This window comes from Anomaloglossus baeobatrachus, chromosome 1, assembly GCF_048569485.1.
Source record: "Anomaloglossus baeobatrachus isolate aAnoBae1 chromosome 1, aAnoBae1.hap1, whole genome shotgun sequence".
Classification (NCBI taxonomy): domain Eukaryota; kingdom Metazoa; phylum Chordata; class Amphibia; order Anura; family Aromobatidae; genus Anomaloglossus; species Anomaloglossus baeobatrachus.
Window position 1 is genome coordinate 840,869,191 of NC_134353.1, and position 27,796 is coordinate 840,896,986.

A 27,796-nucleotide genomic window follows, 5' to 3' on the forward strand; every position below is an offset into this window, starting at 1 on the left:
TAACCCTAGAGTGGATCTACTTTCTATCATGGAGTGAGCACAACCGGGGCGAGACATACCGGCCGTCATAGATAACCCCGGTCACAGTCTCACAATATATATATATATATATATATATATATATATATATATATATATATATACACATATATATATATATACATACAGCAAAGGCCAAAATTAGAGAGACCACTACAAAATTTTCAGTTAAATGTAAATTGCTCTTTTATTCTATAAACTAGTATTTTCAGAAAATAAATACAAAATGTATTGCTTGGAAATTCGGAGACATGTTTTCAGTAGTTTATAGTATAAAAGAACAATTTACATTTTACTCAAAAATATAGCTATAAAGACAAAAATCTGAAAAACTGAGAATTTTGCAGTGGTCTCTTAATTTCTACCAGAGTTGTATACACATATACAGTCAGGGCCAGAAATATTTGGACAGTGACACAAGTTTTGTTATTTTAGCTGTTTACAAAAACATGTTCAGAAATACAATTATATATATAATATGGGCTGAAAGTGCACACTCCCAGCTGCAATATGAGAGTTTACACATCCAAATCGGAGAAAGGGTTTAGGAATCATAGCTCTGTAATGCATAGCCTCCTCTTTTTCAAAGGGACCAAAAGTAATTGGACAAGGGACTCTAAGGGCTGCAATTAACTCTGAAGGCGTCTCCCTCGTTAACCTGTAATCAATGAAGTAGTTAAAAGGTCTGGGGTTGATTACAGGTGTGTGGTTTTGCATTTGGAAGCTGTTGCTGTGACCAGACAACATGCGGTCTAAGGAACTCTCAATTGAGGTGAAGCAGAACATCCTGAGGCTGAAAAAAAAGAAAAAATCCATCAGAGAGATAGCAGACATGCTTGGAGTAGCAAAATCTACAGTCGGGTACATTCTGAGAAAAAAGGAATTGACTGGTGAGCTTGGGAACTCAAAAAGGCCTGGGCGTCCACGGATGACAACAGTGGTGGATGATCGCCACATACTTTCTTTGGTGAAGAAGAACCCGTTCACAACATCAACTGAAGTCCAGAACACTCTCAGTGAAGTAGGTGTATCTGTCTCTAAGTCAACAGTAAAGAGAAGACTCCATGAAAGTAAATACAAAGGGTTCACATCTAGATGCAAACCATTCATCAATTCCAAAAATAGACAGGCCAGAGTTAAATTTGCTGAAAAACACCTCATGAAGCCAGCTCAGTTCTGGAAAAGTATTCTATGGACAGATGAGACAAAGATCAACCTGTACCAGAATGATGGGAAGAAAAAAGTTTGGAGAAGAAAGGGAACGGCACATGATCCAAGGCACACCACATCCTCTGTAAAACATGGTGGAGGCAACGTGATGGCATGGGCATGCATGGCTTTCAATGGCACTGGGTCACTTGTGTTTATTGATGACATAACAGCAGACAAGAGTAGCCGGATGAATTCTGAAGTGTACCGGGATATACTTTCAGCCCAGATTCAGCCAAATGCCGCAAAGTTGATCGGACGGTGCTTCATAGTACAGATGGACAATGACCCCAAGCATACAGCCAAAGCTACCCAGGAGTTCATGAGTGCAAAAAAGTGGAACATTCTGCAATGGCCAAGTCAATCACCAGATCTTAACCCAATTGAGCATGCATTTCACTTGCTCAAATCCAGACTTAAGACGGAAAGACCCACAAACAAGCAAGACCTGAAGGCTGCGGCTGTAAAGGCCTGGCAAAGCATTAAGAAGGAGCAAACCCAGCGTTTGGTGATGTGCATGGATTCCAGACTTAAGGCAGTGATTGCCTCCAAAGGATTCGCAACAAAATATTGAAAATAAAAATATTTTTTTTGGGTTTGGTTTATTTGTCCAATTACTTTTGACCTCCTAAAATGTGGAGTGTTTGTAAAGAAATGTGTACAATTCCTACAATTTCTATCAGATATTTTTGTTCAAACCTTCAAATTAAACGTTACAATCTGCACTTGAATTCTGTTGTAGAGGTTTCATTTCAAATCCAATGTGGTGGCATGCAGAGCCCAACTCGCGAAAATGGTGTCACTGTCCAAATATTTCTGGACCTAACTGTATATATATATATATATTTTATATATATATATATATATATATATATATATATATATATATATATATTATATATATATATGCGCACACACACAATATACAGTTGTATAAAAATAAATAATTTTCAAAAATTACGTAGCGTTCCGCGGTATTTTTGATTCTCAGTGCACATAAAGCACATGGCTAGGGGCTGCCACCCACATCTCCCTAGCTTTAGCTTTACCTTGGCTGGCAATCAACATACAGGGAAGCCAATTTTTTTTTTTTAGCTATTTAAAAACATATTTAAAAAAAAAAATGTGTGGGCTCCCGCTGCATTTTCTATTGCTAGCTAAGGGTAATCCAAGCAGCTTCTTGCTGTTAACCCCGACTCCTTGGTGTTAATTTTTTTGCCAAAAAACTAAACAAAAAATGACATGGGTTTTGCAGTATTTTGTATGCTAGCCAGGTACAGCAGGCAGGTACGGGATGCCCCCAGCTGCCTATTTGTACCCGACTGGGAACCAAAAATATAGAGAAGCCCTTTTTTTAATTGATTCATAAATTTCATGAAATAATTTAAAAATAAAAAAAACAACGTGGGCTTTGCCCAATTTTTGTGTCCAGCCAGGTACAACTAGACAGCTGGGAACTGGAATCCACAGCGCAGAGTGGCCTAAGCTTTCTGGGGACCCCCCGCTGCAAATTACAGTCCGCAGCTGCCCCAGAAAATGGCTCTTTTATAGAAGCACCATCTTCTGGCGCTGTATCCAACTCTGCCACCGGCCCTGGTGCCGTGTGGCACGCTGGGTAATAAGGGGTTAATACCAGCTTTGTTTTATCAGCTGGTATTAAGCCCGAGATTCTTAATGTCAGGCCAAGTTTGACCCGGCCATTAAGAATCTCCAATAAAGGGTTAAAAAAAAGACATCACACAGAGAAAAAATACTTTATTAGAAATAAATACACATCTTCCATCTTCATTACTCCCTTTCACTCCTCTACGATTCTGGTCTTCTGTCTTCTTCAACCGATCTAGCTCTGCTATATCAGAAAGCACAGGGGAGGAAGAACGCTTCTGGTCCCCGTGCAGTCTAATCACTCAATGAGTAAGCAGGGGCTGCGATTGGTAAGCAGTGACGTCACTGCTGCCACCATTGCCATAGTCACCTAACGAGCAGGTTACTATAGCAACGGTGATCTCCGATCACCTGATTTCCGGCGCCGCTATTCACTGGCTGTGGCATTACAGTGTGTGGCAGCTAATCCCTGCATGTGGGCTGACTCTGTTAAGAGTGACAACATGCAGGGAGGGGGAGCTGGGAGTGCCGACCTATTTGGTATACCCACCAGCTCGGTCCTAACTGCTACATTTTGCTTTTTGACTGGAGATTGTGGTCCAGTCTGGGAACCAACACATTTAATTATATTTAACGTATTTGTCCGTGTTTTTTGGTTCGTCTTACACCTTGTACCTAGTATCTTGGTGGTGGGCATAGGTCAGTGAATAACAGGGGAAGTGAGGCTAGCCATCTGGAGCGGGGGGGTGTCCTAAAAAGTATGACACCCTCCGTTGGTAGAAAGGGCAAGTGGAGGATTTAACTCAGTGCCCTTTAAACCTCATTCAGCTATCGGTCTATCGCTATATTCCCCCACGCTTTCCTGTATTTTATCTTATCATTCACTAGCACCTTGTTCATGTCCTATATGTTGTTACAAAAGACCCTTGGTGTCGAATTTTTAATCTAAATTAATAAAGAATATTTTTAGAGGTATTGTCTAAGTGGGTTTTTTTTTTTAAGAGCGCCAACATGCAGGGAGGGGGAGCTGAGCATGTGCCCGAGCATCTCGCCGGTACCCGGTACTCGCCGAGTATACCGAGTACTGAGATGCTCGACCAAGCACCGAATACCAGCGAGCATGCTGACACTAAAGGACCCTGCATAATGTCATTGTCATGTGATCAGTCTGTAGCCATTGAGATAATACAACATTCACACGTGACTGGTCACATGGATATGACGTTACTGAAAGTCCTTTGGTTACCAGGAGGCACAGTGATGATTGGAAATGGAAGCAGAAGCGGCGAGAGACAACGCTGCAGGACGCATCGCAGGACCTGTAAGTATAATGACAATGTTTATTATTAACTATATTCTTTATTTTACAGCCCCCCTACCCCATCCCATAACTGTAAAATCCAAGATCGGTGATCGGTCACAAGATCGTGTTATCTCGATCCCGATCTTTACAAAACAATCAAGAGAGTCTCCCCGATCCCGACCATTGGGGGGATCGCCCATCACTACAGAGGAACCTAGGATGATGTGAAATCTAACGGATATACGGCGGGTGCAGAAGTGTCAGTTTTATGTTAACACCCATCAGTAGAGTAGATTACACGCTAACTACACAGTTCAAGGATGGTAAAATAAATGGGTTAAGCATGTCTTCACCCATTGCATATTTTCAAAATGGATTAAACACTCCTAAACAGATGTGTAAGAAAACCTATAATGTGAAAATTAGTCGAATGTTAGCAAGGAATTAAGATAGCCTTTCAGGAGTATGTAAAGTAACGGTGAAAAATGTAAAAAGTTTACCTCTACACTGTTTTTCCATAACTTAATGGTAAAGACAATCCAACAACAGGTCCTACTGTACTGAGCCAGGAGGTGATGTAATTCCCTTCCCTGAAGATAAAACGCAAATTAGCAAATTGTGTCCTGGGACTCCATTTACAAGTCAGCCATGTGCTCGCATGTTATAACTGACACACGCCACAGTATTAACATAAGCACACATGACTGTGAAGACAGTGGGTGTGTATATTTCCTATATAATGATATTTTGCTCTCACCTGTCTGTGCTCCCTTGTATAGATGACATGAATTCATTGGTTCGGCAAGGATGAAGAACAAAAAATGGCTGTCCAAGAATAGGGTGCTCCTAAAGAAGAAAAGTGACACTTATTGCTACAGTCGGAAATGCGGTCACCTCCAAAACTCACTTTTACATTTTTTTCTGACCGGGTGATTTTCAATTTTTGAGCTTTTGTTGTTTTTGTCTCTTCTTCCCAGAGCCATAACATTTAGATTTCTCTGTAGATATGAGGGCTTGTTACTGACAAGCTGTAATTTCCAATTACAACATTAATTTGTTTTACAGTATTAATTTTTTTGGTAAAAATTAATTGTGAACACACGATTCCACACGTTTGTACAACTACAATAATACTAAATTTGACTAATATTTTATATATATATATATATATATATATATATATATATATATATATATATATATATATATATTACAGAGTTAGGTCCAGAAATATTTGGACAGTGACACAAGATTTGTTATTTTAGCTGTTTACAAAAACATGTTCAGAAATACAATTATATATATATAATATGGGCTGAAAGTGCACACTCCCAGCTGCAATATGAGAGTTTTCACATCCAAATCGGAGAAAGGGTTTAGGAATCATAGCTCTGTAATGCATAGCCTCCTCTTTTTCAAGGGACCAAAAGTAATTGGACAAGGGACTCTAAGGGCTGCAATTAACTCTGAAGGTGTCTCCCTCGTTAACCTGTAATCAATGAAGTAGTTAAAAGGTCTGGGGTTGATTACAGGTGTGTGGTTTTGCATTTGGAAGCTGTTGCTGTGACCAGACAACATGCGGTCTAAGGAACTCTCAATTGAGGTGAAGCAGAACATCCTGAGGCTGAAAAAAAAGAAAAAATCCATCAGAGAGATAGCAGACATGCTTGGAGTAGCAAAATCAACAGTCGGGTACATTCTGAGAAAAAAGGAATTGACTGGTGAGCTTGGGAACTCAAAAAGGCCTGGGCGTCCACGGATGACAACAGTGGTGGATGATCGCCGCATACTTTCTTTGGTGAAGAAGAACCCGTTCACAACATCAACTGAAGTCCAGAACATTCTCAGTGAAGTAGGTGTATCTGTCTCTAAGTCAACAGTAAAGAGAAGACTCCATGAAAGTAAATACAAAGCGTTCACATCTAGATGCAAACCATTCATCAATTCCAAAAATAGACAGGCCAGAGTTAAATTTGCTGAAAAACACCTCATGAAGCCAGCTCAGTTCTAGAAAAGTATTCTATGGACAGATGAGACAAAGATCAACCTGTACCAGAATGATGGGAAGAAAAAAGGTTGGAGAAGAAAGGGAACGGCACATGATCCAAGGCACACCACATCCTCTGTAAAACATGGTGGAGGCAACGTGATGGCATGGGCATGCATGGCTTTCAATGGCACTGGGTCACTTGTGTTTATTGATGACATAACAGCAAACAAGAGTAGCCGGATGAATTCTGAAGTGTACCGGGATATACTTTCAGCCCAGATTCAGCCAAATGCCGCAAAGTTGATCGGACGGCGCTTCATAGTACAGATGGACAATGACCCCAAGCATACAGCCAAAGCTACCCAGGAGTTCATGAGTGCAAAAAAGTGGAACATTCTGCAATGGCCAAGTCAATCACCAGATCTTAACCCAATTGAGCATGCATTTCACTTGCTCAAATCCAGACTTAAGACGGAAAGACCCACAAACAAGCAAGACCTGAAGGCTGCGGCTGTAAAGGCCTGGCAAAGCATTAAGAAGGAGGAAACCCAGCGTTTGGTGATGTCCATGGGTTCCAGACTTAAGGCAGTGATTCCCTCCAAAGGATTCGCAACAAAATATAGAAAATAAAAATATTTTGTTTGGGTTTGGTTTATTTGTCCAATTACTTTTGACCTCCTAAAATGTGGAGTGTTTGTAAAGAAATGTGTACAATTCCTACAATTTCTATCAGATATTTTTGATCAAACCTTCAAATTAAACGTTACAATCTGCACTTGAATTCTGTTGTAGAGATTTCATTTCAAATCCAATGTGGTGGCATGCAGAGCCCAACTCGCGAAAATTGTGTCACTGTCCAAATATTTCTGGACCTAACTGTATATATATATAATATTTTTTTATTTTTTAAAGTGGTGAAAAAAAATTAAACACATATATATATACACACACATATATATATATATATATATATATATATATATATATATATATATATATATATATATATATATATATATATTATATACACACACACATATAAAAAAAACAAAAACAAGCAAGAATAAAAATGTAGCTATTGTCGCCATTTTCCGAGCCTGAAACATTTCCATTTTTCTGTTGCCTGAACTGTGTGAGGGCTTGTTTTTTTGTAGAGCAAAATATAACATTTTGGGATTCATAGTATATTTTTATTGTTCATGCGACAACCAAACATCTGCAGTTCTGGCATTTCTATTTTTTCCCCATTACAACATTTACCAACCAGGTTAATTAATTCCATATTTTGATAGTTTGGACTTTTACAGAAATAATGATACCAAATATGTGAATATTTATGTATTTTCATGGGGAAGGGGGGGCTAACATTTATATTTTTATATTCTTAATTTGTTTTTGTTTGTTTTTTTTACTTTCCTGCATTTGTTTTACCTGCAAGTGTCCAATCACTTGAACTATTTATTGCAATACCAAAGTACTGCAGTATATACAGTGAAGGAAATAATTATTCGATCCTTTGCTGACTTTGTTCACTGACAAAGACATGAACAATGCATTATAGGCAGCTGTCTTAAATTGTCACCTGTATAATAGACTCCTGTCCATAGACTCAATCAGTCAGACTCAACCCTCTACAACATCGGCAAGACCAAAGAGCTTTCTAAGGATGTCAGGGACAAGATCATAGACCTGCACAAGGCTGGAATGGGCTACAAAACTATAAGTAAGACGCTGGGTGAAAAAAAGACAACTGTTGGTGCAATAGTAAGAAAATGGAAGAAATACAAAATGAGTGTCAATCGACATCCATCTGGGTCTCCATGCAAAATCTCACCTCGTGGGGTATCCAGGATCATAAGGAAGGTGAGGGATCAGCCTAACACTACACGGGGAGAACTTGTTAATGATCTCAAGGCAGCTGGGACAACTGTCACCAAGAAAAGCATTAGTAACACATTACGCTGTAATGAATTAAAATTCTGCAGCGCCCACAAAGTCCCACTGCTCAAGGAATCACATGTGCAGGCCTGTCTGAAGTTTGCCAATGAACACCTGGATGAGAGTAACTGGGAGAAGATGCTGTGGTCAGATGATAAAAAAATTGAGCTATTTGGCCTCAACTCAATTCGCCGTGTTTGGAGAAAGAGAAAAGCTACCTATGACCCAAAAAACACTGTACACACTGTCAAGCATGGAGGTGGAAACATTTCGTTTTGGCTGTGTTTCTCTGCTAAGGACACAGGACTATTCTACCGCATCAATGGGACAATGGATGGAGCCATGTACCATAAAATCCTGCGTGGCAACCTCCTTCCCTCTGCCAAGACATTAAAAATGGGTTATGGCAACAAAGGAATGGCTCAAAAAGAAGCATTAAGGTCATGGAGTGGACTAGCCAATCTCCAGACCTTAATCCCATAGAAAACGTATGGAGGAAGCTGAAGTTCTGAGTTGCCAAGTGACACCCTCATAATCTTAATGATTTAGAAATGTTCTGCAAAGAGGAGTGGACCAAAATTCCTCCTGACATGTACGCAAACCTCATCATCAACTACAAAAAACGTCTGACTGCTGTGCTTGCCAACAAGGGTTTTACCACCAAGTATTAAGTCTTGTTTGCCAGAGGGCTCAAATACTTATTTCTCTCCGCAACATGTAAATAAATTTACCTAATTTATACAATGTGATTTTCTGGGTTTTATTTTGGATATTCTATCTCTCACTGTTAAAATTAACCTACCCTTAAAATTATAGACTGTTCATGTCTTTGTCAGTGGGCAAACTTAAAAAAAATCAGCAATGGATCAAATAATTTTTTCCTTCACTGTAGTGAAAATCACGGTCACTTATGAAAACTAGTCTGTGGCTTACCAGCCATGGACTAGCTTTCATAAGTGCATCCTCATGACAGGCACAGGAGTTTTCAGCAGATCTCCAGCTGTCATATTAACTCATCAGCACTCTGCAATCATGTCGCAGTGGTAGTTGGTAGGCACACAGAATGGGTACCAGGAATCGAAGCAGGTCAACCCACCCCCGTCTGTTAGAAGTAGATTCTGGCTGTGTATCATAGCTAGTGATGAGTGAGCACTACCATGCGCAGGTTCTCTGTACTCGTAACCAGCAGTTGGTGCTCGGATGGGCGTGACTTGAATACCTGGATATAATGAAAGTCAATGGGAAACTTGAGCATTTTTCTGGAAGATTTCTTCAAAAAATGATTGAGTCCCCCATTGACTTCCATTATACTTGGGTGCTCGAGTCTTGCCTTTCCGAGCATCCAACAGTTGGTTACGAGTACCGAGCACCCAAGCATGGTAGTGCTCGCTCATCACTAATCATAGCCATTATCTGCTCAGTTTCTGACCTTGCATCAAAGACCGGGTCCTGACATATGATTTAATAGTACTAATCTAAACTAATAAGAATATTGTTAATAGTGTTGTTTCTCTGAGTTCCTTGTGCAGAAAATGATCGATCTTTATTATGCAAATATAGCTGTTCATTGTGCCTATTACATGCCAAAACTCCCAGTGCACCCCCCTGCCCCTCAGTCATCATCCCTCACATCCTCCTATGTAGACTGTAGTGTAGTGCTCACTTGCCCAGAGGAAGTGCTACCAGAACTGAAAACTCGGTATTATGTGCACACTGACACTGCAGGATCGAAGTAAGTGCAGACATTTTTCTATCTTGTCTACAGTGACTACTCGACTCCCAGACTGATATTATATGCTCCTACATTGTCAAAGTGCACACACAGTTACGTTTTCAGGTTAGACTGTGCTGGCTTTGAGTAAGTGAGCGCAGACAAACTACATAGAGTGAAGCAGTAAGGCATGGCAATTGAGGGGCGTAATGGAGTAGTGGATGTTTGGCCATGCCAAGTGTGCACTGACCACAACCTCTACACTGTGTGACTTCAGGCAAAGGAGCCGTAAGTCAAGCATGGGTGGGGAATAGAGCTGGAGTGACAGAGGCTTCACACCTACAAATAATTCTTCAGTCTCATTTACATATCAATTCTAATACTAATGTCTCAGTAGTGGAGAAACGGACTTGCAATATAAAGGTAGTGCTGCACATATAAATATTTTGGGAGGTGAAATCCTACTGACAGATTCCCTTTAATTCTGCACATCAGTATGATTTTAAATAAAAAAAAAAAACACCTTTTTCAAAATAATAGTTGTTTTTAGTTTTGTTTTTTTTTGCTGCCATACTCTTAGGGTGGCTTTGCACGTTGCGACATCGCACGTAGGAGCGAGGAACATCTCCTTACCTGCCGCCGGCGGCTATGCGGAAGGACGGAGGTGGGCGGGATGTTTACATCCTGCTCATCTCTGCCCCTCCGCCGCCATTGGACGCCTGCCGTTTGACGTCGCTATGACGCCGCACGACCCCCCCCTTAGGAAGGAGGCGGGTCGCCGGCCAGAGCGACGGTCGCAAGGCAGGTGAGTGCATGTGAAGCTGGCTTAGCGATAATTTTCGCTACGCCAGCTATCACACGATATCGTACCTGCGACGGGGGCGGGGACTATAACGTGCGACATCGCAGCATCGGCTTGCGATGTCGCAACATGCAAAGCCCGCCTTAGACCCATATTATTTTACTTTTTCTCCCAAAGATGTGAGAGTTTGCTTTTTTTAATTGCAGGATGAGCTTTAGATTTTTTTTTTCTACCATTTTAGGGTACAAACGTTATTGATCACTTTGCATTACATTTGATAAACACGGCACAGCTTCAGCTCCAGAGCCTGAACCATGCAAATTTCTTGCATGTATGTTGGATCAAATAAAGGGGTTGTCAGTACTATGGAATAAATGTTAAAAATAAAAAAGTGTATTCACCCCTTAATTAATATTTATGCAGATTTCTAAAAGGGCCCAAGTTTCTATAACTGCAGTCTCTTGGATTTTATCCAGTCTAATACTAATCTTCATCTATTTTACACATAAATCCGTGTACAGGGGTTTTCCCAAGAACAAAGTTAATTATACAGTTCATTTTAATCAATAGATCTTGGAATAATTATAAGTTCCAAAAATGGATAAAAATGATCCTGAGCTAGTCTTATATATGTGTCCCTGCTATGTACTGTGTAATGGCCGTGTCTGACTGTACAGGGCCACTGACTAATCATACCACATGTCCTGGGCCAGGGAGGATGTAAAAAAGTATACAGACATTACAGCACAGGATCACAAATAAGTATTTCTTTGAGGTAGAATATTTTTAAAAAACAAGCAGAGAAATGTTTTACCTCACAAAAAGAATCAGCTATGATCCCATGCTGTAATCTCTGTATACTCTTTTGCTACAAAAATACAAACAGCTGCACTCTAAAATGCTAAAATATGCTACATTGAATAAAGGAACTCTGGTATTGCATTACTGCTATAGGAATATTGGAAAAAAGAAATAGCTTATGTATTGGCCAATGAATGTCAGCCTGATAACCACGACAAGGTGATCTCTTATAACTCTTATATATCCAGACCCCAACTTGAAATTACGCTATTTCAGCTATAAAGGAAGATGGACACACCCTGGTTATAAGGTGGAGTGCTTATTCAGAAAGAAATGCACTACAAATATATAAAAAAAGACTGACCTGCCCTTCCATGGAAGTGTGGGTCAGTTTTTTTAATATATTAGTATACTATTATATCCTCCCCGGCCCAGGAGCTGTGGTATGATCAAACCATGTCCCTGTACGGTCAGACACGCCCATTACACAGTACACAGCAGGGACACATATATAAGATTATCTCAGCACAGGAACCTTTGTTTTAAAACACATCCAATTGTGAAAATTAATATTATTTCAATATCTATTGAATAAAAGTAAATTTAAAAAATATTTTTCTTCATGGGAAAACCCTTTAAGAATGGTTAGGTCACTCCATGACATTCTAAGGCTAGTTTGACACCTGCTTCCACCAGGCGGAAGGAACACAGCATGTAACATTTTTTCGTGCGTTAAAATGACGCAGAGCGGCGGATTCCGTCGGCGTCCGTTGTTTTTATAATGGACGCCTATGGTGGCGGATTCTGTTAGAATTCGTCATTTGACGGATTCCGTTAACGCATCCGTCTTTACACAACTGCGCATGCCCAGATGTGTAAAGTCAAGAAAAAAAACTATAAAGGATTGCGTTCTTTTGTATGATCCGTTGCATCCGTTGTGCAAAGCAATGCAACGGATGCCATTCAACGCAAGTGTGACACTAGCCTAATTCTAAAGCAGCTAAAAGAAGTTAGAGAAGATAGAACATGTGCACAGGCTTAGGATAATTCATTTTTCTGGGTTTTTTTTATTGCTTTTTGAGGTGGACTACAGGCAGAATACATCAGAAAAAAAGACATTGTGCGCACCTGCCTTTACTGCTCAAGCTGATCAGGTATCCTTGTTGGTCAGACTTGCTGAAATCCCTAACAATCATATGATGCCAATAAACAGGCAAGTTTCACAGCAAGGTAACAAATATTAATCTCTAACCTTTAATGGAATATAATTAAAAATACCTTATTAGGAGAAGGGTCTTTAACACTAGAACTACTGAGGTAGTCATTTTGACTACTTTGCACCATGTATTTCTATATAGGTGTCACGAGTCCAGTAGTTCTAGTGTTAAACCCTGTGGACAAAGGTACATAAAGCTATATAAGGCTATGTGCACACGTTGCTTTTTTTTCAGTGCGGAAAAAAACGCACCCTCTGGCAGAGGGGAGAATTGTAAACAATGTTTTTTGAGAAAAACACATCGAAACGCATTCGTTTTTCATGCGTTTTTTAGGTGCGTTTTTTTAAGACTTGTCAGTGTTAATAAAGTTGGTTGAACACAGAACTTTGGAAAAAAAAACCTGTGATGTCATTTCCTTCTCCACATTCTGTTTGGATAAATGGGAGGGCTTGGAATGGAAGGAGCACCATTTGAATTTTGGAAAAGTTGAAATAAACTTCGCGCACCATGTCACATTAGCAGGGCCCCTTGGGCACCTATACGTCAGAAAACCCCCACAAGTGACCCCATTTTGGAATCTGCACCCCTCAAGGATTTTATTCAGGAGTATATTAAGCATTTTGAATCCACAGCTACTTCACCCAAAATGTTGCTGTAGCAACAATATTCTCACTTTTAGGCTATGTGGTCGTGATCAAGCGACACGGCGTCTAGTATACAGTGTCAGCCTTCCTGCAGAGATGTTAATGTTGTCCATGGGAGAACGCAGCTGGCCATGCCCACGATTTGGGTTCAGGCTGCTGTGGAGCTCTATTCTACCTGCAGAGAGCACTCTCGTCTCCACAGCATAAATTGACATTCTGAGGCTCGGGAAGCCACGCCACCGGTCAGTTTATGCTGCAGAGAAAAGAAGCCCAGTGGGCACGGGATTTCTAAAAATCCTTCCACTGTGCTTCTACTGCACAACGCAGCGTTATGGACGCAGGGAAAACACTCAGCGCCCAAACCACTGCAAAACCTGATTGTGGGCACACAGCCAAAAAAGCGTCAATGGATGAATGGATGTCAAATATATATAACGTCCCACCCCCGCCTGCATATTCTAAGCTGGCACCTTTAGTACCTTTCATGTGGCACTAAAGGGTGCCTAGCTTAGTATTTATCCAAAAAAAAAAAATGGCGTGAGGTCCCCCCTATTTTTGATAGCCAGTCAGGGTAAAGCAGACAGCTGTAGCCTGCAAACCACAGCTGGCAGCTTCATCTTGTCTGGTGATCAATTTGGAGGGCTCCCCAGGCTTTTTTTTTATTTATAAATAAAGAATTAAAAAAAAAAATAACGTGGGGTCCCCCCAAATTAGATCACCAGCCAAGGTGAAGCTGACAGCTGAGGTCTGGTATTCTCAGGGTGGGAAGAGCCATGGTTATTGGACTCTTCCAAACCTAAAAATAGCAGGCCGCAGCCGCCCCAGAAGTGGCGCATCCATTAGATGCGCCAATCCTGGCGCTTCACCCCAACTCATCCCGCGCCCTGGTGCGTTGGCAAACGGAGTAATAAATGGGGTTGATACCAGATGTGTAATGTCACCTGGCATCAAGCCCAGCAATTAGTGATGTCACGGCGTCTATCAGATACCAGACATAACTAATTGACAGTAAACAAAAGCAAAAAAAATGACAAAAAAATTTTTATTAGAAAAAACACTCCCCAAATCATTCCCTCGTTCACCAATTTAATCAAAACATTTGAAAAAAAGGGGTCAGCAGAAATCCATTTGGACGTCCCACGTCGGCTCTGGACCTTCTGGGGGCACGTTCAGGGAACGTATCCCCCATTTTCTAGGAGGGCAGACCCTCCATTTGAGGAGAGTGGGTGCCAAAAATCTGCACCCACTCTCCCTGGGTCACAGCTGCAGAGTGCGAGCAGCCAGCACAGCTCTCTGAACACAGTGCTGGCTGTCAGCTGCCCTGCTCATATGACCTCACTGACCGGCGTCTGCTGTGAAGGAGGAGGGCGCCGCGGGGGATCAGCTCTGCGACCGGACAGGTAAGGGGGAATACTGGGGGGAATAGGGGGTGACCTGGCAGGGCCTGGCGGGCATTTTTCTGTCGCATGTCTCAAGGCACATGCGACAGAAATCATAGGAGTAGGTTGCGGCCGGTGCGCTACTGTGCGCGCGGCCATGTTGGATTTTCGGGAGGGGGGTCGGGGGTCGGGGCGGGCACTTTGGCGACACCGGGGGCTTTCCAGGACTTTGCCAGGAAGTGAGGTCAACAGGAAACCTCTTGACCTCACTTCCAGGTAAATGCCTGCGTTCTGGCATGCCGACAAAGCCCGCGGACCGCAACAAAAAAGCAGCTCACTGCGGTGTAGCTGCGTTCTGACCCACATCATTGATTCAATGGGGGAGAGAACGCAGCTACACCGCACAAAAGAAGTGACATGCTGCTTTTCTTTCCGCACCGATTTTTGGCATCCGAAACGCAGCTTGTGCACTGATTTTTCGGCTTTCTCATACACTTTGCTGGGAAAGCTGAACGCATGCAATTTGCCACTGAAATGCTGCGGGTTCGAAACGCAGCGTTTCCGCGGTAAAGAACGCAATGTGTGCACACAGCCTAAGTGTAAACGGATTGACTTCCCTCAAAAATCCTCCTAATAATGGTTTTGAGGGGGAAGGATATTAAAAAATGCTTACATCCTAGTCAGCTGATACAGAGGGGAATTTTTAAAGCCATTAGGTGCACAAAAAAACAAAACACAATACAAAAACTCAAAAGAAGTGTGCTACTAAAGCACAACAGAGGGAGCGACCTGATCCGTTTTTTTGAAAAATAGAAATTAAAAAAAAAAACACAATATAATACAAATAATAATACAGTGATGAGAGTGTTCATTCAATCATAGGTGAGATATTCAGATTCATGTATGATATATGAAAACCAGAAGTCTCACCATTGTGCAGACGTAAGATGAAGTACAGAATCATCATTCTCCACCACAGGTCTCTCTGGGTGTTCAGCATCAATAACCCTACAGAACTTTAAGAATGATGACAACATTTTTCTATTCCCAAAAACATCCGCCCTTAGAAGGGTAGTCCACAACAAGCCAGCATTAAGAAATCCTCATCTCTCCGAGTGTGCCCCGAAGCATTTCTTCCCATTGGATTCTTCAGGGGACTAAAGGCCCGTAGAAGAGCATAATCCTTTACCTGTAACAAACACTATTTGTACAAAGGGCAACAAGAGGTACCCTAACTAAAGACCTAATCAAATAACTTTATTAAATTATATAATTGGACAAGGATTAAAAATGGCAGGTGGGAGGCCAATTCCGAATTAGATGACTGTGGCCGCGGACCAACACTACTCTGGATAATTCCTAACATAATATGGCTGGCTATCACCTACACTGCCTGTTAAAAACTACCTAACAGCTAATAGCCTCCCCGACATGTTTCGTCAAGACTGCCAGCTATTAGCTGTTAGGTAGTTTTTAACAGGCAGTGTAGGTGATAGCCAGCCATATTACGTTAGGAATTATCCAGAGTAGTGTTGGTCCGCGGCCGCAGTCATCTAATTCGGAATTGGCCTCCCACCTGCCATTTTTAATCCTTGTCCAATTATATAATTTAATAATTACCATACTATAAAGAAAAAGACATGGATCTTACATCCCAAAAATACAATGATCTAAAAGCCGCTAGGCAAAAAATTTAATAGAACATGAGGTTCTTTTGTTACCATTCTGATCAGATTGTATTAAGCCCACTGCCACGTCACGGCAAACCTCTTGAGTGGGTCCCTAACCTGACCTTTTTGTGTGGCACCATGCACCGACCACCGCCGCAGCGACAAAGCGCCAGCAGGGCGGGCGACCTGGTGCCTCACAGCACCCATGCTGCAAGGCAAAGCCCCCAAGGCTCCAGGCCGCGCCGCCCCACCGACACCACACCACCATAACAGCAGCCACCACACAGCACCAACACACAGTGAGAGGAGCTGTGCACTCACCTCCCACTGGCTCCCATATGTGAACTGGGAGCAAAAAGAAGGCTGACCCCTCTTGCAGTCTCCTGCTGATTAAAATCACCTGTGCCAAATGGGGGAAGAGTGCAGATCCAAGCAAAAAAAGAGGGGGATAGACTGATATAAATACCATACTATAAAGAAAAAGACATGGATCGCACATCCCAAAAATACAATGATCTAAAAGACGCTAGGCAAAAATTTTTTTTAGAATATAATTTAATAAGGTTATTTGATTAGGTCTTTAGTTAGGGTACCTCTTGTTGCCCTTCAGGCAAATAGTGTTTGTTTAATTACCCCTGCGCTGACCGGGTGTGACAATCAGAGGTTAGGGTTTGTAATCCTTTACCTGTGGCTCCTGGGCTTATACCCTTCTACGTGCCTTTGGTTCCCTGAAGAATTCAATGGGAAGAAACGCGTCCGGACACACTTAGGGAGAGAGCACGGTTTCATAACGAGAGCTAGTTGTGGACTGAACTTCTAAGGTCAGGAGTTCTTGGGATTAGAAAAAATATTTTAGCATTCTTGGGAGGATTTTTTGAGGGAAGTCTATGAGTTTGCAATTATATAGATTTATGTACCTTTGTCCACAGGGTCTAACCATTCTACTCCTAATAAGGTATTTTTAATTATATTCTATGAAAGGTTAGATTTTAATATTTGTTACCTTGCTGTGAAACAAGCCTTGTTGAGGTGACATTATATGAGTTGTCTGTTCATTGGACAATTATTGTTACAATAAACGGGCAATGACTATACTGCGTTCACTTGTCAGGGCTGCTTTACAGATGTAGCACTTTTTATATGGGGTTTTCCAAATTGTAGGCAAAAAACAATGTAATGTTTTTCTTTATTTCAGAAAAAAACAATTTTTTGCAAAAATACACTGTGGCCACAATATTGCATGGTTGTGTCATGTTTGGTGGGAGCTGCTCTTCACAGCCCAATGAAAGGAGCACACCGGATCTACCATAGTAACACTGTATATGTACAGAGCACCACCTGAAGGCCATAGCTGCACAATGAGGCTTCTGAGCCTAAAAATAACGTGCAAACGTTCCAGCAGTGAACATTTTTATAGTTTTGAAAACTACAGCATGTCCATCACGACTGTGGATTCCTCACTAAAAATGTGCTTATTCAACGACAATGGGGAAAATCCCTGTGCAAATCTGTTGGTCAATCCCTGGCAGAAATACAAGTATAAGCTTTGGACTATCTACAAAATCCTGCCTTTGGCAAAACCATACAGTGAGAATATGGGCAAACACATTTCGTAAAATTCTACACTAAGAATTGGTTTCAGGCAGTCATTGTTTGATGTAACCACTAGGGGCCACTATTGTACCATGCTGAGACTAACAGTATACTGTGAGAAAAGAAGAGGAAAAAATGCATTTATCTTATTATTTTAGCCTAGAAAAAAAGATGTAAACAGCAAAAAATTAAAGGGACCAGCCTGCAAATCCTCTGCCATATTTTTATACTTCCCTTCATGCCGCTACAGGAAAACTATATACAAATACAAGACTTTTAGAAGAATATTGTGTCCCTGGTATACAATCCGGTAGGGTGTCTGTCACAGCTCCATATGGAACACGACACTGGACAAGAAATATACATTTACTGTTTTAGACAGGGGTGGTCTTACTGTGCTACAATGACAAGGAACATGGTGGGCTCTGATGATTGTGAAACGTCTGGCATATTTCTGCCTAAAACTTACCAAACACACTGTATCGTAAGATAAATAATGAAAATCAAAATTCATAATGATAGTTTTGAGATATCGGCGATTTTCTATTCAGGTGCGGTGGGATTTTTTGCACAAGGGATAACAGGATTTGCAGCACTATTGATCCTCACTGAAGAACTGAAGGTAAAACTGTAATCTGTGGGATTATGCTGCAAAATTATATTATTGTAGGCTTCAAAGAAGTGGATGTAAAATAAAAAAAAAATATAACAATAAAAAAATATGGCTACAGGTAGAACCTTTCGAATTACAAAACCATATTTACGACCCTAGCTTTTGGCTTGATAATCGAGGACTATTTTCATCTGTTAAAAAGGACCTGTCACTGGCTTAAATGTGCTCAGTTTAAACTCTTAATTTATTTCCTCTACAATTTTGTCTTATTTTGTTTTTCCTTTTTTTATTTTGTGCTAAGTTTCATGCTCACAATGTAATTGTGCAGAACGGCCCAAAGACATGGCCTCACTGAATCCTGTGTGCCACGCCCCCAGAGAATTCTGTGTGCCACGCCCCCAGAGAATCATGTAAGCCATGCCCCCAGAGAATCCTGTGAGCCATGCCCAAAAAAAATTGTGTGCCACGCCCGCAAAGAATCCTGTGAGCAATGCTCCCAGAGAATTGTGAGCCACATCCCCAGTCCTGTATGCCACACCCCCAGAAAATCCTGTCAGCCACGCCCCCAGATAATCTTGTGAGCCACGCCCCCAGAGAATCCTGTGAGCCACAAACCCAGAGAATCTTGTGAGCCACAAACTCAGAATCCTGTGAGCAACAAACCCAGAGTATCCTGTGAGCCACGCCCTCAGAGAATCCTGTAAGGCTGCTTTCACACATCCGGTTTGAGCCGTGCGGCTCAATCCGGCTGTGAAACCTATGCAACGGATGCGGTGAAAACACTGCATCCTTTGCATAAGTTTTTACATGTGGTCGGTCCGTTTTTTTCCGGTTGCGGCACGCTACTGAGCATGCGCAGTGGAAAAACCCGCATGCGGCGGCTGGATGCGTTTTTTTTCCGCATCCGGCATCCATAGGCATGCATTGAAAATGCGCCGCAGCGGCCGGATGCGGCGCGATGCGGTTTTTTTTGCCGGAGCAAAAAACGTTGCAGAGAACGTTCTATCCGGCCGCCGCATCAGCTAAATCTGCCGCATGCGGCAAAAACCGGACCGAACGCAAGCACCTGCGGCACAATACGGCACTATTGTAAGTCTATGCAAAAAACCCGCAATCGGCGTTACAAAAGCCGGTTGCGGTTTTTCTGCAGAACGCCGTATTGTGCCGCAGAGCAAAATCCGGATGTGAGAAAGTAGCCTAAGCTATGCCACCAGAGAATCGTATGAGCCACAAACCCAGAGAATCCTGAGAGCTACATCCCTACAGAATCCTGTGAGCCATGCCCCTAGACAATACTGTGAGCCACGCCCCCAGGGAACCCTGTAAGCCACACCTCTAGAGAATCCCGTGAGCCACGCCCCTAAGAAACCTGTGGGCCACATCCTCTTGGAAGAGATCATAAAATTACCATTTAATTAAAAGGCCCTCATCACCTCTGAAACCATATGGCGGATTAAAAAAAAAAAATAGAAAAAGTAAGGGAGCCAATAAAATAAGTGCAAAAACTAGCCACTGTAACAAAGGTGACATGTCCTCTTTAAAGGGATATTCCCTTATCAAGGTATTCCCTAAATGTAGGCCCACATATCTGAAGAACAGGGCGCCATCTTGTGTCATTGTTGTACATGCATGGCTTTCTACATTTAATTCAATGGAAATTTTGAAAATTTTGGTGATGGAAAAATAAACTACAATCTTTATTTTCAATTTTAATTATCCCCTTCAAAACTAAATTCAGATTTACCTATCAATTAACTGCTGGATACAGGCATTGGTATGTGCTGCAGGCAGCACAAGTGCAGATACTGATGGATGACCATTCGAGAATAATTAACCTTGGAAATTGTATTTGGTCTTGTAATTTTATTTTAATTGCTGATGATATAAAAATGAATGGCATACAGATGATAACACCGATGAAAAATTGTCCGTTTTTTCTGAATGAAAATCTGACGATTTTTTAATACGGTGGTGTAAACTTAAACTTTAACCATCACTTCTCTGCTCTGTGCCATAGTATAATGTGCGTAGTAAGGTAATGATATATCATATTTTTTGGACTATAGAGACGCACTGGTCCATAAGGTGCACCTAAGTTTTAAAGAAGGAATACAGTATAGGAAAAAAAAATTGAAGCACAAAATGTGATCATGGCACAGTGTTATGGGGAAGATCTGCTGCTGACACTGTTATGCTGGTAATCTCCCCCAATTCTGTACTATCGTACCCCATCCTATGCCCCTTCCAGGTATATGTGTCCCCCATCCTGGTGTATATGTCCTCCATCCTTGTCTCATGCTGGTATATATGATGCCCATCCTTGGCCCATCCTGGTATATATGTATGTCCCCATCTTGGTACATATTGCCTTCATCTTGGCCCAATCCTGGTATATATGATCCCTATCATGTGGACATTCTAGTGTATATGCCTCCTATCATGCCGCACACATAATGAAATAAATTATTATACTCACCATCCCTCCACTCCCTCGATGCACGGTGTCTTCTTCTGATGCTGGCAAGTGACTTCAGCGTGTAGGTGACAGGCAGCGTATGACATCAATGCAATGCACACCCAGTTACACACTGATGTCAGCTGCCGGATATATACACTGCTTCCTATGTCCATAATCCAGGCAGGAAGCTAGCAGCTGAGTGATTACATGTGCCTGCTATTAAAGAAAATTAATATTTACTGCTCCCCACGCCCACAATCCCTCCCACCTCTAAGTGCCGGCTTCAGTGCTGAGTGGAGAGCCGGATTATAGTTCTGTGGAGCAGTGAATATTCATTTTCTATATTAGCGGGCACACTGTTAGCCCAAACGCTGACTCCTGTCTCTTGTGACCTTGCTTCTGCCTTGTGGCCTTGTGTAGCTCACTCCTCCACCGACACTCCCTCACCCACTGCCAAAGCCAAGTACACCGGTCAAATTTTGTTTAAATGTGGATTGCACATTTTCTGTAAGTACAATAAACCTCATTACAATCCAGAAATATTACTCAGTCCATCAGTTCTTAGATATATGAAACTGAAATAGCTGTTGCAAAAACCCAAATTATTACAAAGAAAAAAGGTTAACATTAATAGGGGTGCCCAAACTTTTTCATATGACTGTATATATAGCATGTACCCAACTGCATTGGAGCAATCACACATACCGCAGCCCTCCAAGTGACAGCCAAAAATATAGATAACCCCTATTATAGATGGTAGCATTTCTTAAATTATGCAAAAAAGTGTAACCCAACACCTAGCTTTAAAGGTTCAACGGCTTTCGTTGGTTTAAGAGTTAACTTTGCATCATGATATGTTTCTTCAGTGTTAAGGGGTACTTTGTACGCTGCGACATCGCAAGCCGATGCTGCGATGTCGAGCGCGATAGTCCCCGACCCCGTTGCAGCAGCGATATCTTGTGATAGTTGCCGTAGCGAACATTATCGCTATGGCAGCTTCACACGCACTCACCTGTCCTGCGACGTCGCTCTGGCCGGCGATCCGCTTCCTTCCTAGGGGGGCGGGTCGTGCGGCGTCACAGCGACGTCACACGGCAGGCGGCCAATCGCAGCGGAGGGACGGAGATGAGCAGGATGTAAACATCCCGCCCACCTCCTTCCTTCTCATAGCAGCCGGGACGCAGGTAAGGTGATGTCCCTCGCTCCTGCGGCTTTACACACAGCGATTTGTGCTGCCACAGGAACGAGGAACAACATCGTACCTGTCGCTGCACCGGCATTATGGAAATGTTGGAGACTACACCGATGATACGATAACGACGCTTTTGCGCTTGTTCATCGTATCAAAAAGGTTTTACACACTATGACATCGCAAGTGACGCCGGATGTGCGTCACTTTCGATTTGACCCCACCGACATCGCACCTGCGATGTCGTAGTGTGCAAAGCCGGCCTTAGGCTGGATTTGCAAATCATTTAAACACGGACTGTTCCTACAACAGAAGACCTGGGCGAACCTGAGATATCTACTTTATAGGGGGTCTTCCGATGAGAGAACTGTCTGTTTCAAAGTTGTGAGAAGTTGGCTTTATTTTAAAAAATTCTGCATCTGTATAAATGATTTGGTCCATCAGCTTTTTTATGTATATTACCGTAATTAATTATGTGGAAAAAAGGAAAAATAACTACATAAAAGTAGTATCAGTTACTGGAGGGATATTTTTGGAACAGATTTGTTTTCAAAAACGCATATTGGTAAGTAGATATCAGGGAAAGGGAAAGTTTATGAAATAATTAAAAGACGTGTACTCATTAGTATGTAAAATGGTGGAAATGTTAATCCTCTCAGATGCTCATTAGTTTCCTGTTAATCAGCATCCGAATGTGAATCTGAAACGTTATCCCCAGTTGAACATGATTATAATTTAGCAGCCAAATTTTGGGCTGATATTAAAAATAAAATAATTCACCTTGATTTCCATCAAAGTTGTCAGGACAGCAAAAAAAAATACAAGTCCACTTATAAGAGAAGATTGGACTGGTTTCCTTTTTGCTTTAGTAGGCAATGAGTGAAGTGCAGTGTTGATAAGAGCTCCACATGAAAGAGGATCTGGCTAACAATGGACAAAACGGAGGAATGGGGAATCCTCAAGCCCCCAAGTATTTACCTGTTAACCCAAGTAACCAAAAGAAGATATGTGAAATCAGACAAGATGAGATCGGAGCAGGCAAGGACCATTGACGAGTCCCCTAAGTATCCTGAATCTACATCGGCACAAGCCAGAGAAAAAAACGTTGGTGGCCAAGTGACTGCAATAAAAGCAGAAGAGAAGAGCGGAGAGGTTCATGGACCAAATATCAGGTGTAGCAGTCAGCAATCATGATAAGTGGTTATTTTGGTTGGCAGCTCAGTGTTACATTCTCCTGACTTCAACATACTACAGAGCAGTGTATCTCCTGGAGCGTTATTCCATGCATTTCAATCTATTTATTCAGCTCTTATATGAGCACAAGTTTTGTTCCTTTTTAACCCAACCTCCAAGCCATTGATGAAAGCCACCAAAAAAGCCCCTCTTCTGTTCTCCATTAGAATGTAGGTGACATTCTGTTCTGCTGATGGTTTCAGTCTGCCTTGCCTCTACAACAACCAACTGTTACTGGAAAGTGACGGCAGTCACATTAGTTGGGGCTGATATATAGTATTTTCTTAAAACCAGTGTTATATGACCATAATACAGAGATATAACCAAAACTACTGTAGATCATCTCTAAAAATTAATCTTACATATAGAAAACTAGGCTAATTAGTATTGAAATATATTCTGTGTTTAGGTGAAAGGTTTGATATTTCAATGTGAATTGAAGCTGGAACATCAACATATTTTAACGGTTTTATTAAAGGGAATCTGTCAGCAGGTGTTTACTACCTCATCTGACAGCAACATAATGTAGGCAAGGAGATTCTGAATCCAACGGTGTATCACAGAGTACTGGGGGCAGCCCTTCTGTCACTATCAGAGAATTGAGTTTTAAGCATGTAGCTGAGTCTAAAAAGCAGTCCCGCCCACACCAGGCTCTCAATATAAATTTTGCATTGACTGTGAGGTGTCAAAGACAGCAGGAGGTGTGTCGGACTCCTGTGCCCATGAGTTTCTTGTCCTGTATTGTTAATGACAGGATAATAAAGCCATTCAAAGCCATAAACAATAGATCACACACTGTTGAGAGAATCACAGTTGCATTTTGTTTTTTAACTCTTTGGGGTACTTTGCACGCTGCGACATCGCAGGCCGATGCTGCGATGCCGAGCGCGATAGTCCCCGCCCCCGTCACAGTAGCGATTTCCTTGTGATAGCTGCCGTAGCGAACATTATCGCTACGGCAGCTTCACATGGACTCACCTGTCCTGCGACCGTCGCTCTGGCCGGCGACCCGCCTCCTTGTTAAGGGGGCGGGTCGTGCGGCGTCATAGCGACGTCACACGCCAGGCGGCCAATCGGAGCGGAGGGGCGGAGATGAGTGGGATGTAAACATCCCGCCCATCTCGTTCCTTCCGCATATCCTACGGAAGCCGCAGTGACGCCGGTAGGAGATGTTCCTCGCTCCTGCGGCTTCACACACAGCGATGTGTGCTGCCGCAGGAGCGAGGAACAACATCGGACTGTCGCGTCAGCGTAATCATGGATTACGCCGACGCTGCACTGATGATACGATTACGACGCTTTTGCGCTCGTTAATCGTATCATCGAGCCTTTACACACTTCGATGTCGCATGCGATGCCGGAAGTGCGTCATTTTCAATTTGACTCCACCGACATCGCACCTGCGATGTCGTAGTGTGCAAAGCCCGCCTTACAGTATGCTGTCCTCAACTTAATAGCAACAACCTGTTGACAGATTCCCTTTAAAGGTCAACAATAGCAGATCAGTGGGGTCAAACAGCTGGTGCCCCCACCAATTAGTTGTTTTTTACTCTAGTGCTTGACGGATATAAGCACTATTTATTTGCATTCAATTGGTGCTGCAGCACTCAGCAATGGCCAACAGTATCTGCTACACTTTGAAGGGAGCTGCATTCAGTGGAACGCAAGGGACAGGACATTGTGGCCTAAGAATGATGTTTTTGGATGGATGGAGTAGGAAATAGCGTAACAGAGTGGAACGCACAAGCATATAGAGACACATATTTAGAAGTGCTAGGTGTATAAAATAATAGGTTAATAGCGTTTTGTACCTCCCCGATGCCTGCAGTTTGAACCCCGCTGCCAAGAGGAAAAAGAACTTTAATCTTCCCAGCTATGTTTGAATTTCAGTCATAGGGGTGGTGCCGATGCCTGTTCAGTCACCACTTTGTGTATGGAGAGCGGGAGGCGTAACTGTGCCCCCTAAACTGACTGACAGACTGACTCTAATGCTGAGTGAGCGGTCAGTCAGTGCAGGATGCGCAATTATAGCCACCATTCTCGATACACTGAGCAGTGACTGAACACTCACTGGCGCCAACCTTAGTATGGAAACCCGATTGCTGCCATAAGGATTCAAGTTCTTTTCCTCCCAGCAGCAGGGTTTGAACTGCAGGTGCCAAATGCTAATAACCTGCAGATTAATCTCATATCTGCAGGTTAATAGCGTTTTTTTCACTTGACAAGTCCCCCCTTTAAAGGGAACCCAGCAGCTGATTCATACTGCCCAAACCAAGAGCAGCATGTATCAGGCCCGGCTGTATTATCCAAGCCAGGCTTATCCTCATCTGCTGCTGTCCTGGACTGACAGGTCGCTACCTATACGCATACATAAGAGAGACCTGTCAGTCCTGGACAGCCGGCGGGCATAAGCCGTCAGGAACCTGCCTGTTCGACTAGTCTACAGTGCGGCATTACACATGCAGCTAATAAAGTATGTTTCTCTCTAAAACGCAGCAGCGTTTCAGTCAAACATACCTAGCTGGGATAATACAGCCAGTACCTGAGACATGTTCCCAAGCTGACAGGTTCCCTTTAAATGAATAAAACACAAGTTACACTGAACCTTTTTCCATAAAACTATATATCACTCTGCTCAGCTTCCCCGGCTCTGTTACATGGTGGCAACAGGTTGGAGTCAATTTTCATGGTGACAGGTCCCTTTTAAAGTAATAAAGCAGATCATGAAGTAACAGGATGCCAAATAGTGACAGTTCTAGAATCAGAGACACGCTGTGTCTAGAGACAGCTGAAAGTTGATCAATTCCTATTCATTGTAAGCAGAGTGCCGCTATGTCCTCGCTCCTATTCAACAATAGCATTGAATTATTTGCTTGCCTGTGGAAAATGTATGACCTACAAACACAATGTTCTGCTATCTGATCTGTTTACCTGTGTCACATTCTTATGATTCATGATAATAGGCATCAAAATAAAGAATGAATTAAAAAAGGAGCGGAAGGTGAAAGCGCGGCTGACATGAGCAACGTGATGTGTCCAGAGGAGCAACAAAGACAGCTGATTTATCAGAGAGTACTGGTGACATGAATGAAGAGCCAGTGTTGCCACCGTCACTTTCTGCAGCAGGATCTGGTATATCTAACAAGGCATGTATTCACATTTGCTGATTCTTCACTTGTGTCTATCTCTAATGTCACTGGCAGGTACGCCTCTAGTGCCCTCTTCTACCTATATCTTTATATTGTACATCTTTTTGAAATCTGAAAGTCAAGCCACAAATGTCAAGCAATTGAATAAACAGGTGAATCCAAATACAAGTGCATCTCAATAAATTAGAATATCATCAAAAAGTTAATTTATTTAAGTAATTCAATGCAAAACGTGAAACACATAATATAGAGTGATTACACACAGAGGGATCTATTTCAAGTGTTTATTTCTGTTAATGTTGATGATTATGGCTTACAGCGAATGAAAACCCAAAAAGGCATTATCTCAGAAAATTAGAGTAATTACCAAAAAACAACTGCAAAGGCTTCCTAAGTGATTAAAATGGTCCTTTAGTCTGGTTCAGTAGGCTACACAATCATGGGAAAAACTGCTGACTTGGCAGATGTCCAGAAGGCAGTCATTGAGACACTCCACAAGGAGGGTAAGCCACAAAAGGTCATTTCTAAAGAAGCTGGCTTTTCACAGAGTGCTGTATCCAAGCAGAATAATGGAAAGTTTAGTGGGAAAAAAAAGTGTGGTAGAAAAGCAACCAGGATAACCACAGCCTTGGTAGGATTGTTAAGAAAAGGCCAATCAAAAATTTGGGGTAGTCCGTGCTTCAAAAGCCACCACACACAGACATATTCAAGACATGGTCTACAATTGTCACATTCCTTGTGTCAAGCCACTCATGACCAATATACAAATGCCAGAAGCGTTTTATATGGGCCAAGGAGAAAAAGAACTGGACTGTTGGTCAGTGGTCCAAAGTGTTGTTTTCAGATGAAAGTAAATTTTACATTTCATTTGTAAATCAAGGTCTCAGAGTCTGGAGGAAGAGTGGGGAGGCCACAGCCAAGCTGCTTGAGGTCTAGTGTGAAATTTCCACAATAATTGATGGTGTGTAATCTGCTGGTGTAGGTCCACTGTCTTTTAGCAAAACCAGTCAACAATGTCAGAGCAGCCGTTTATTAGGAAATTTTAGAGCACTTCATGCAACCCTCTGCTGACAATTTTGGAAATGGAAAAGTTATTTTCCAGCAGGACTTGGCACCTGTCCACACAGCCAAATGTACCATTACCTGGATTAATAACCACAGTATCACTGTGCTTAATTGTCCAGCAAACTCGACTGACCTAAACCCCATAGAGAATCTATAGAGAATCCTTTGAGCAAGATGCAGACCCAACA

The 27,796-nt window shown here is 42.1% G+C and overlaps 1 protein-coding gene across 1 annotated transcript in view; it reads right to left on the bottom strand.

Moving 5' to 3' along the window:
• ATG10 (autophagy related 10) overlaps positions 1-27,796 on the bottom strand; it is a 321,978-nt gene that overhangs the window by 38,701 nt on the left and 255,481 nt on the right. The window contains exons 6-7 of the mRNA XM_075342003.1: positions 4,914-5,002; positions 4,657-4,746 (exon numbers count right to left, since the gene is read on the bottom strand). Coding sequence (XP_075198118.1) covers positions 4,659-4,746; positions 4,914-5,002 — 177 coding nt within the window. The 3' untranslated portion in view covers positions 4,657-4,658. The remainder of the gene's footprint in view (positions 1-4,656; positions 4,747-4,913; positions 5,003-27,796) is intronic.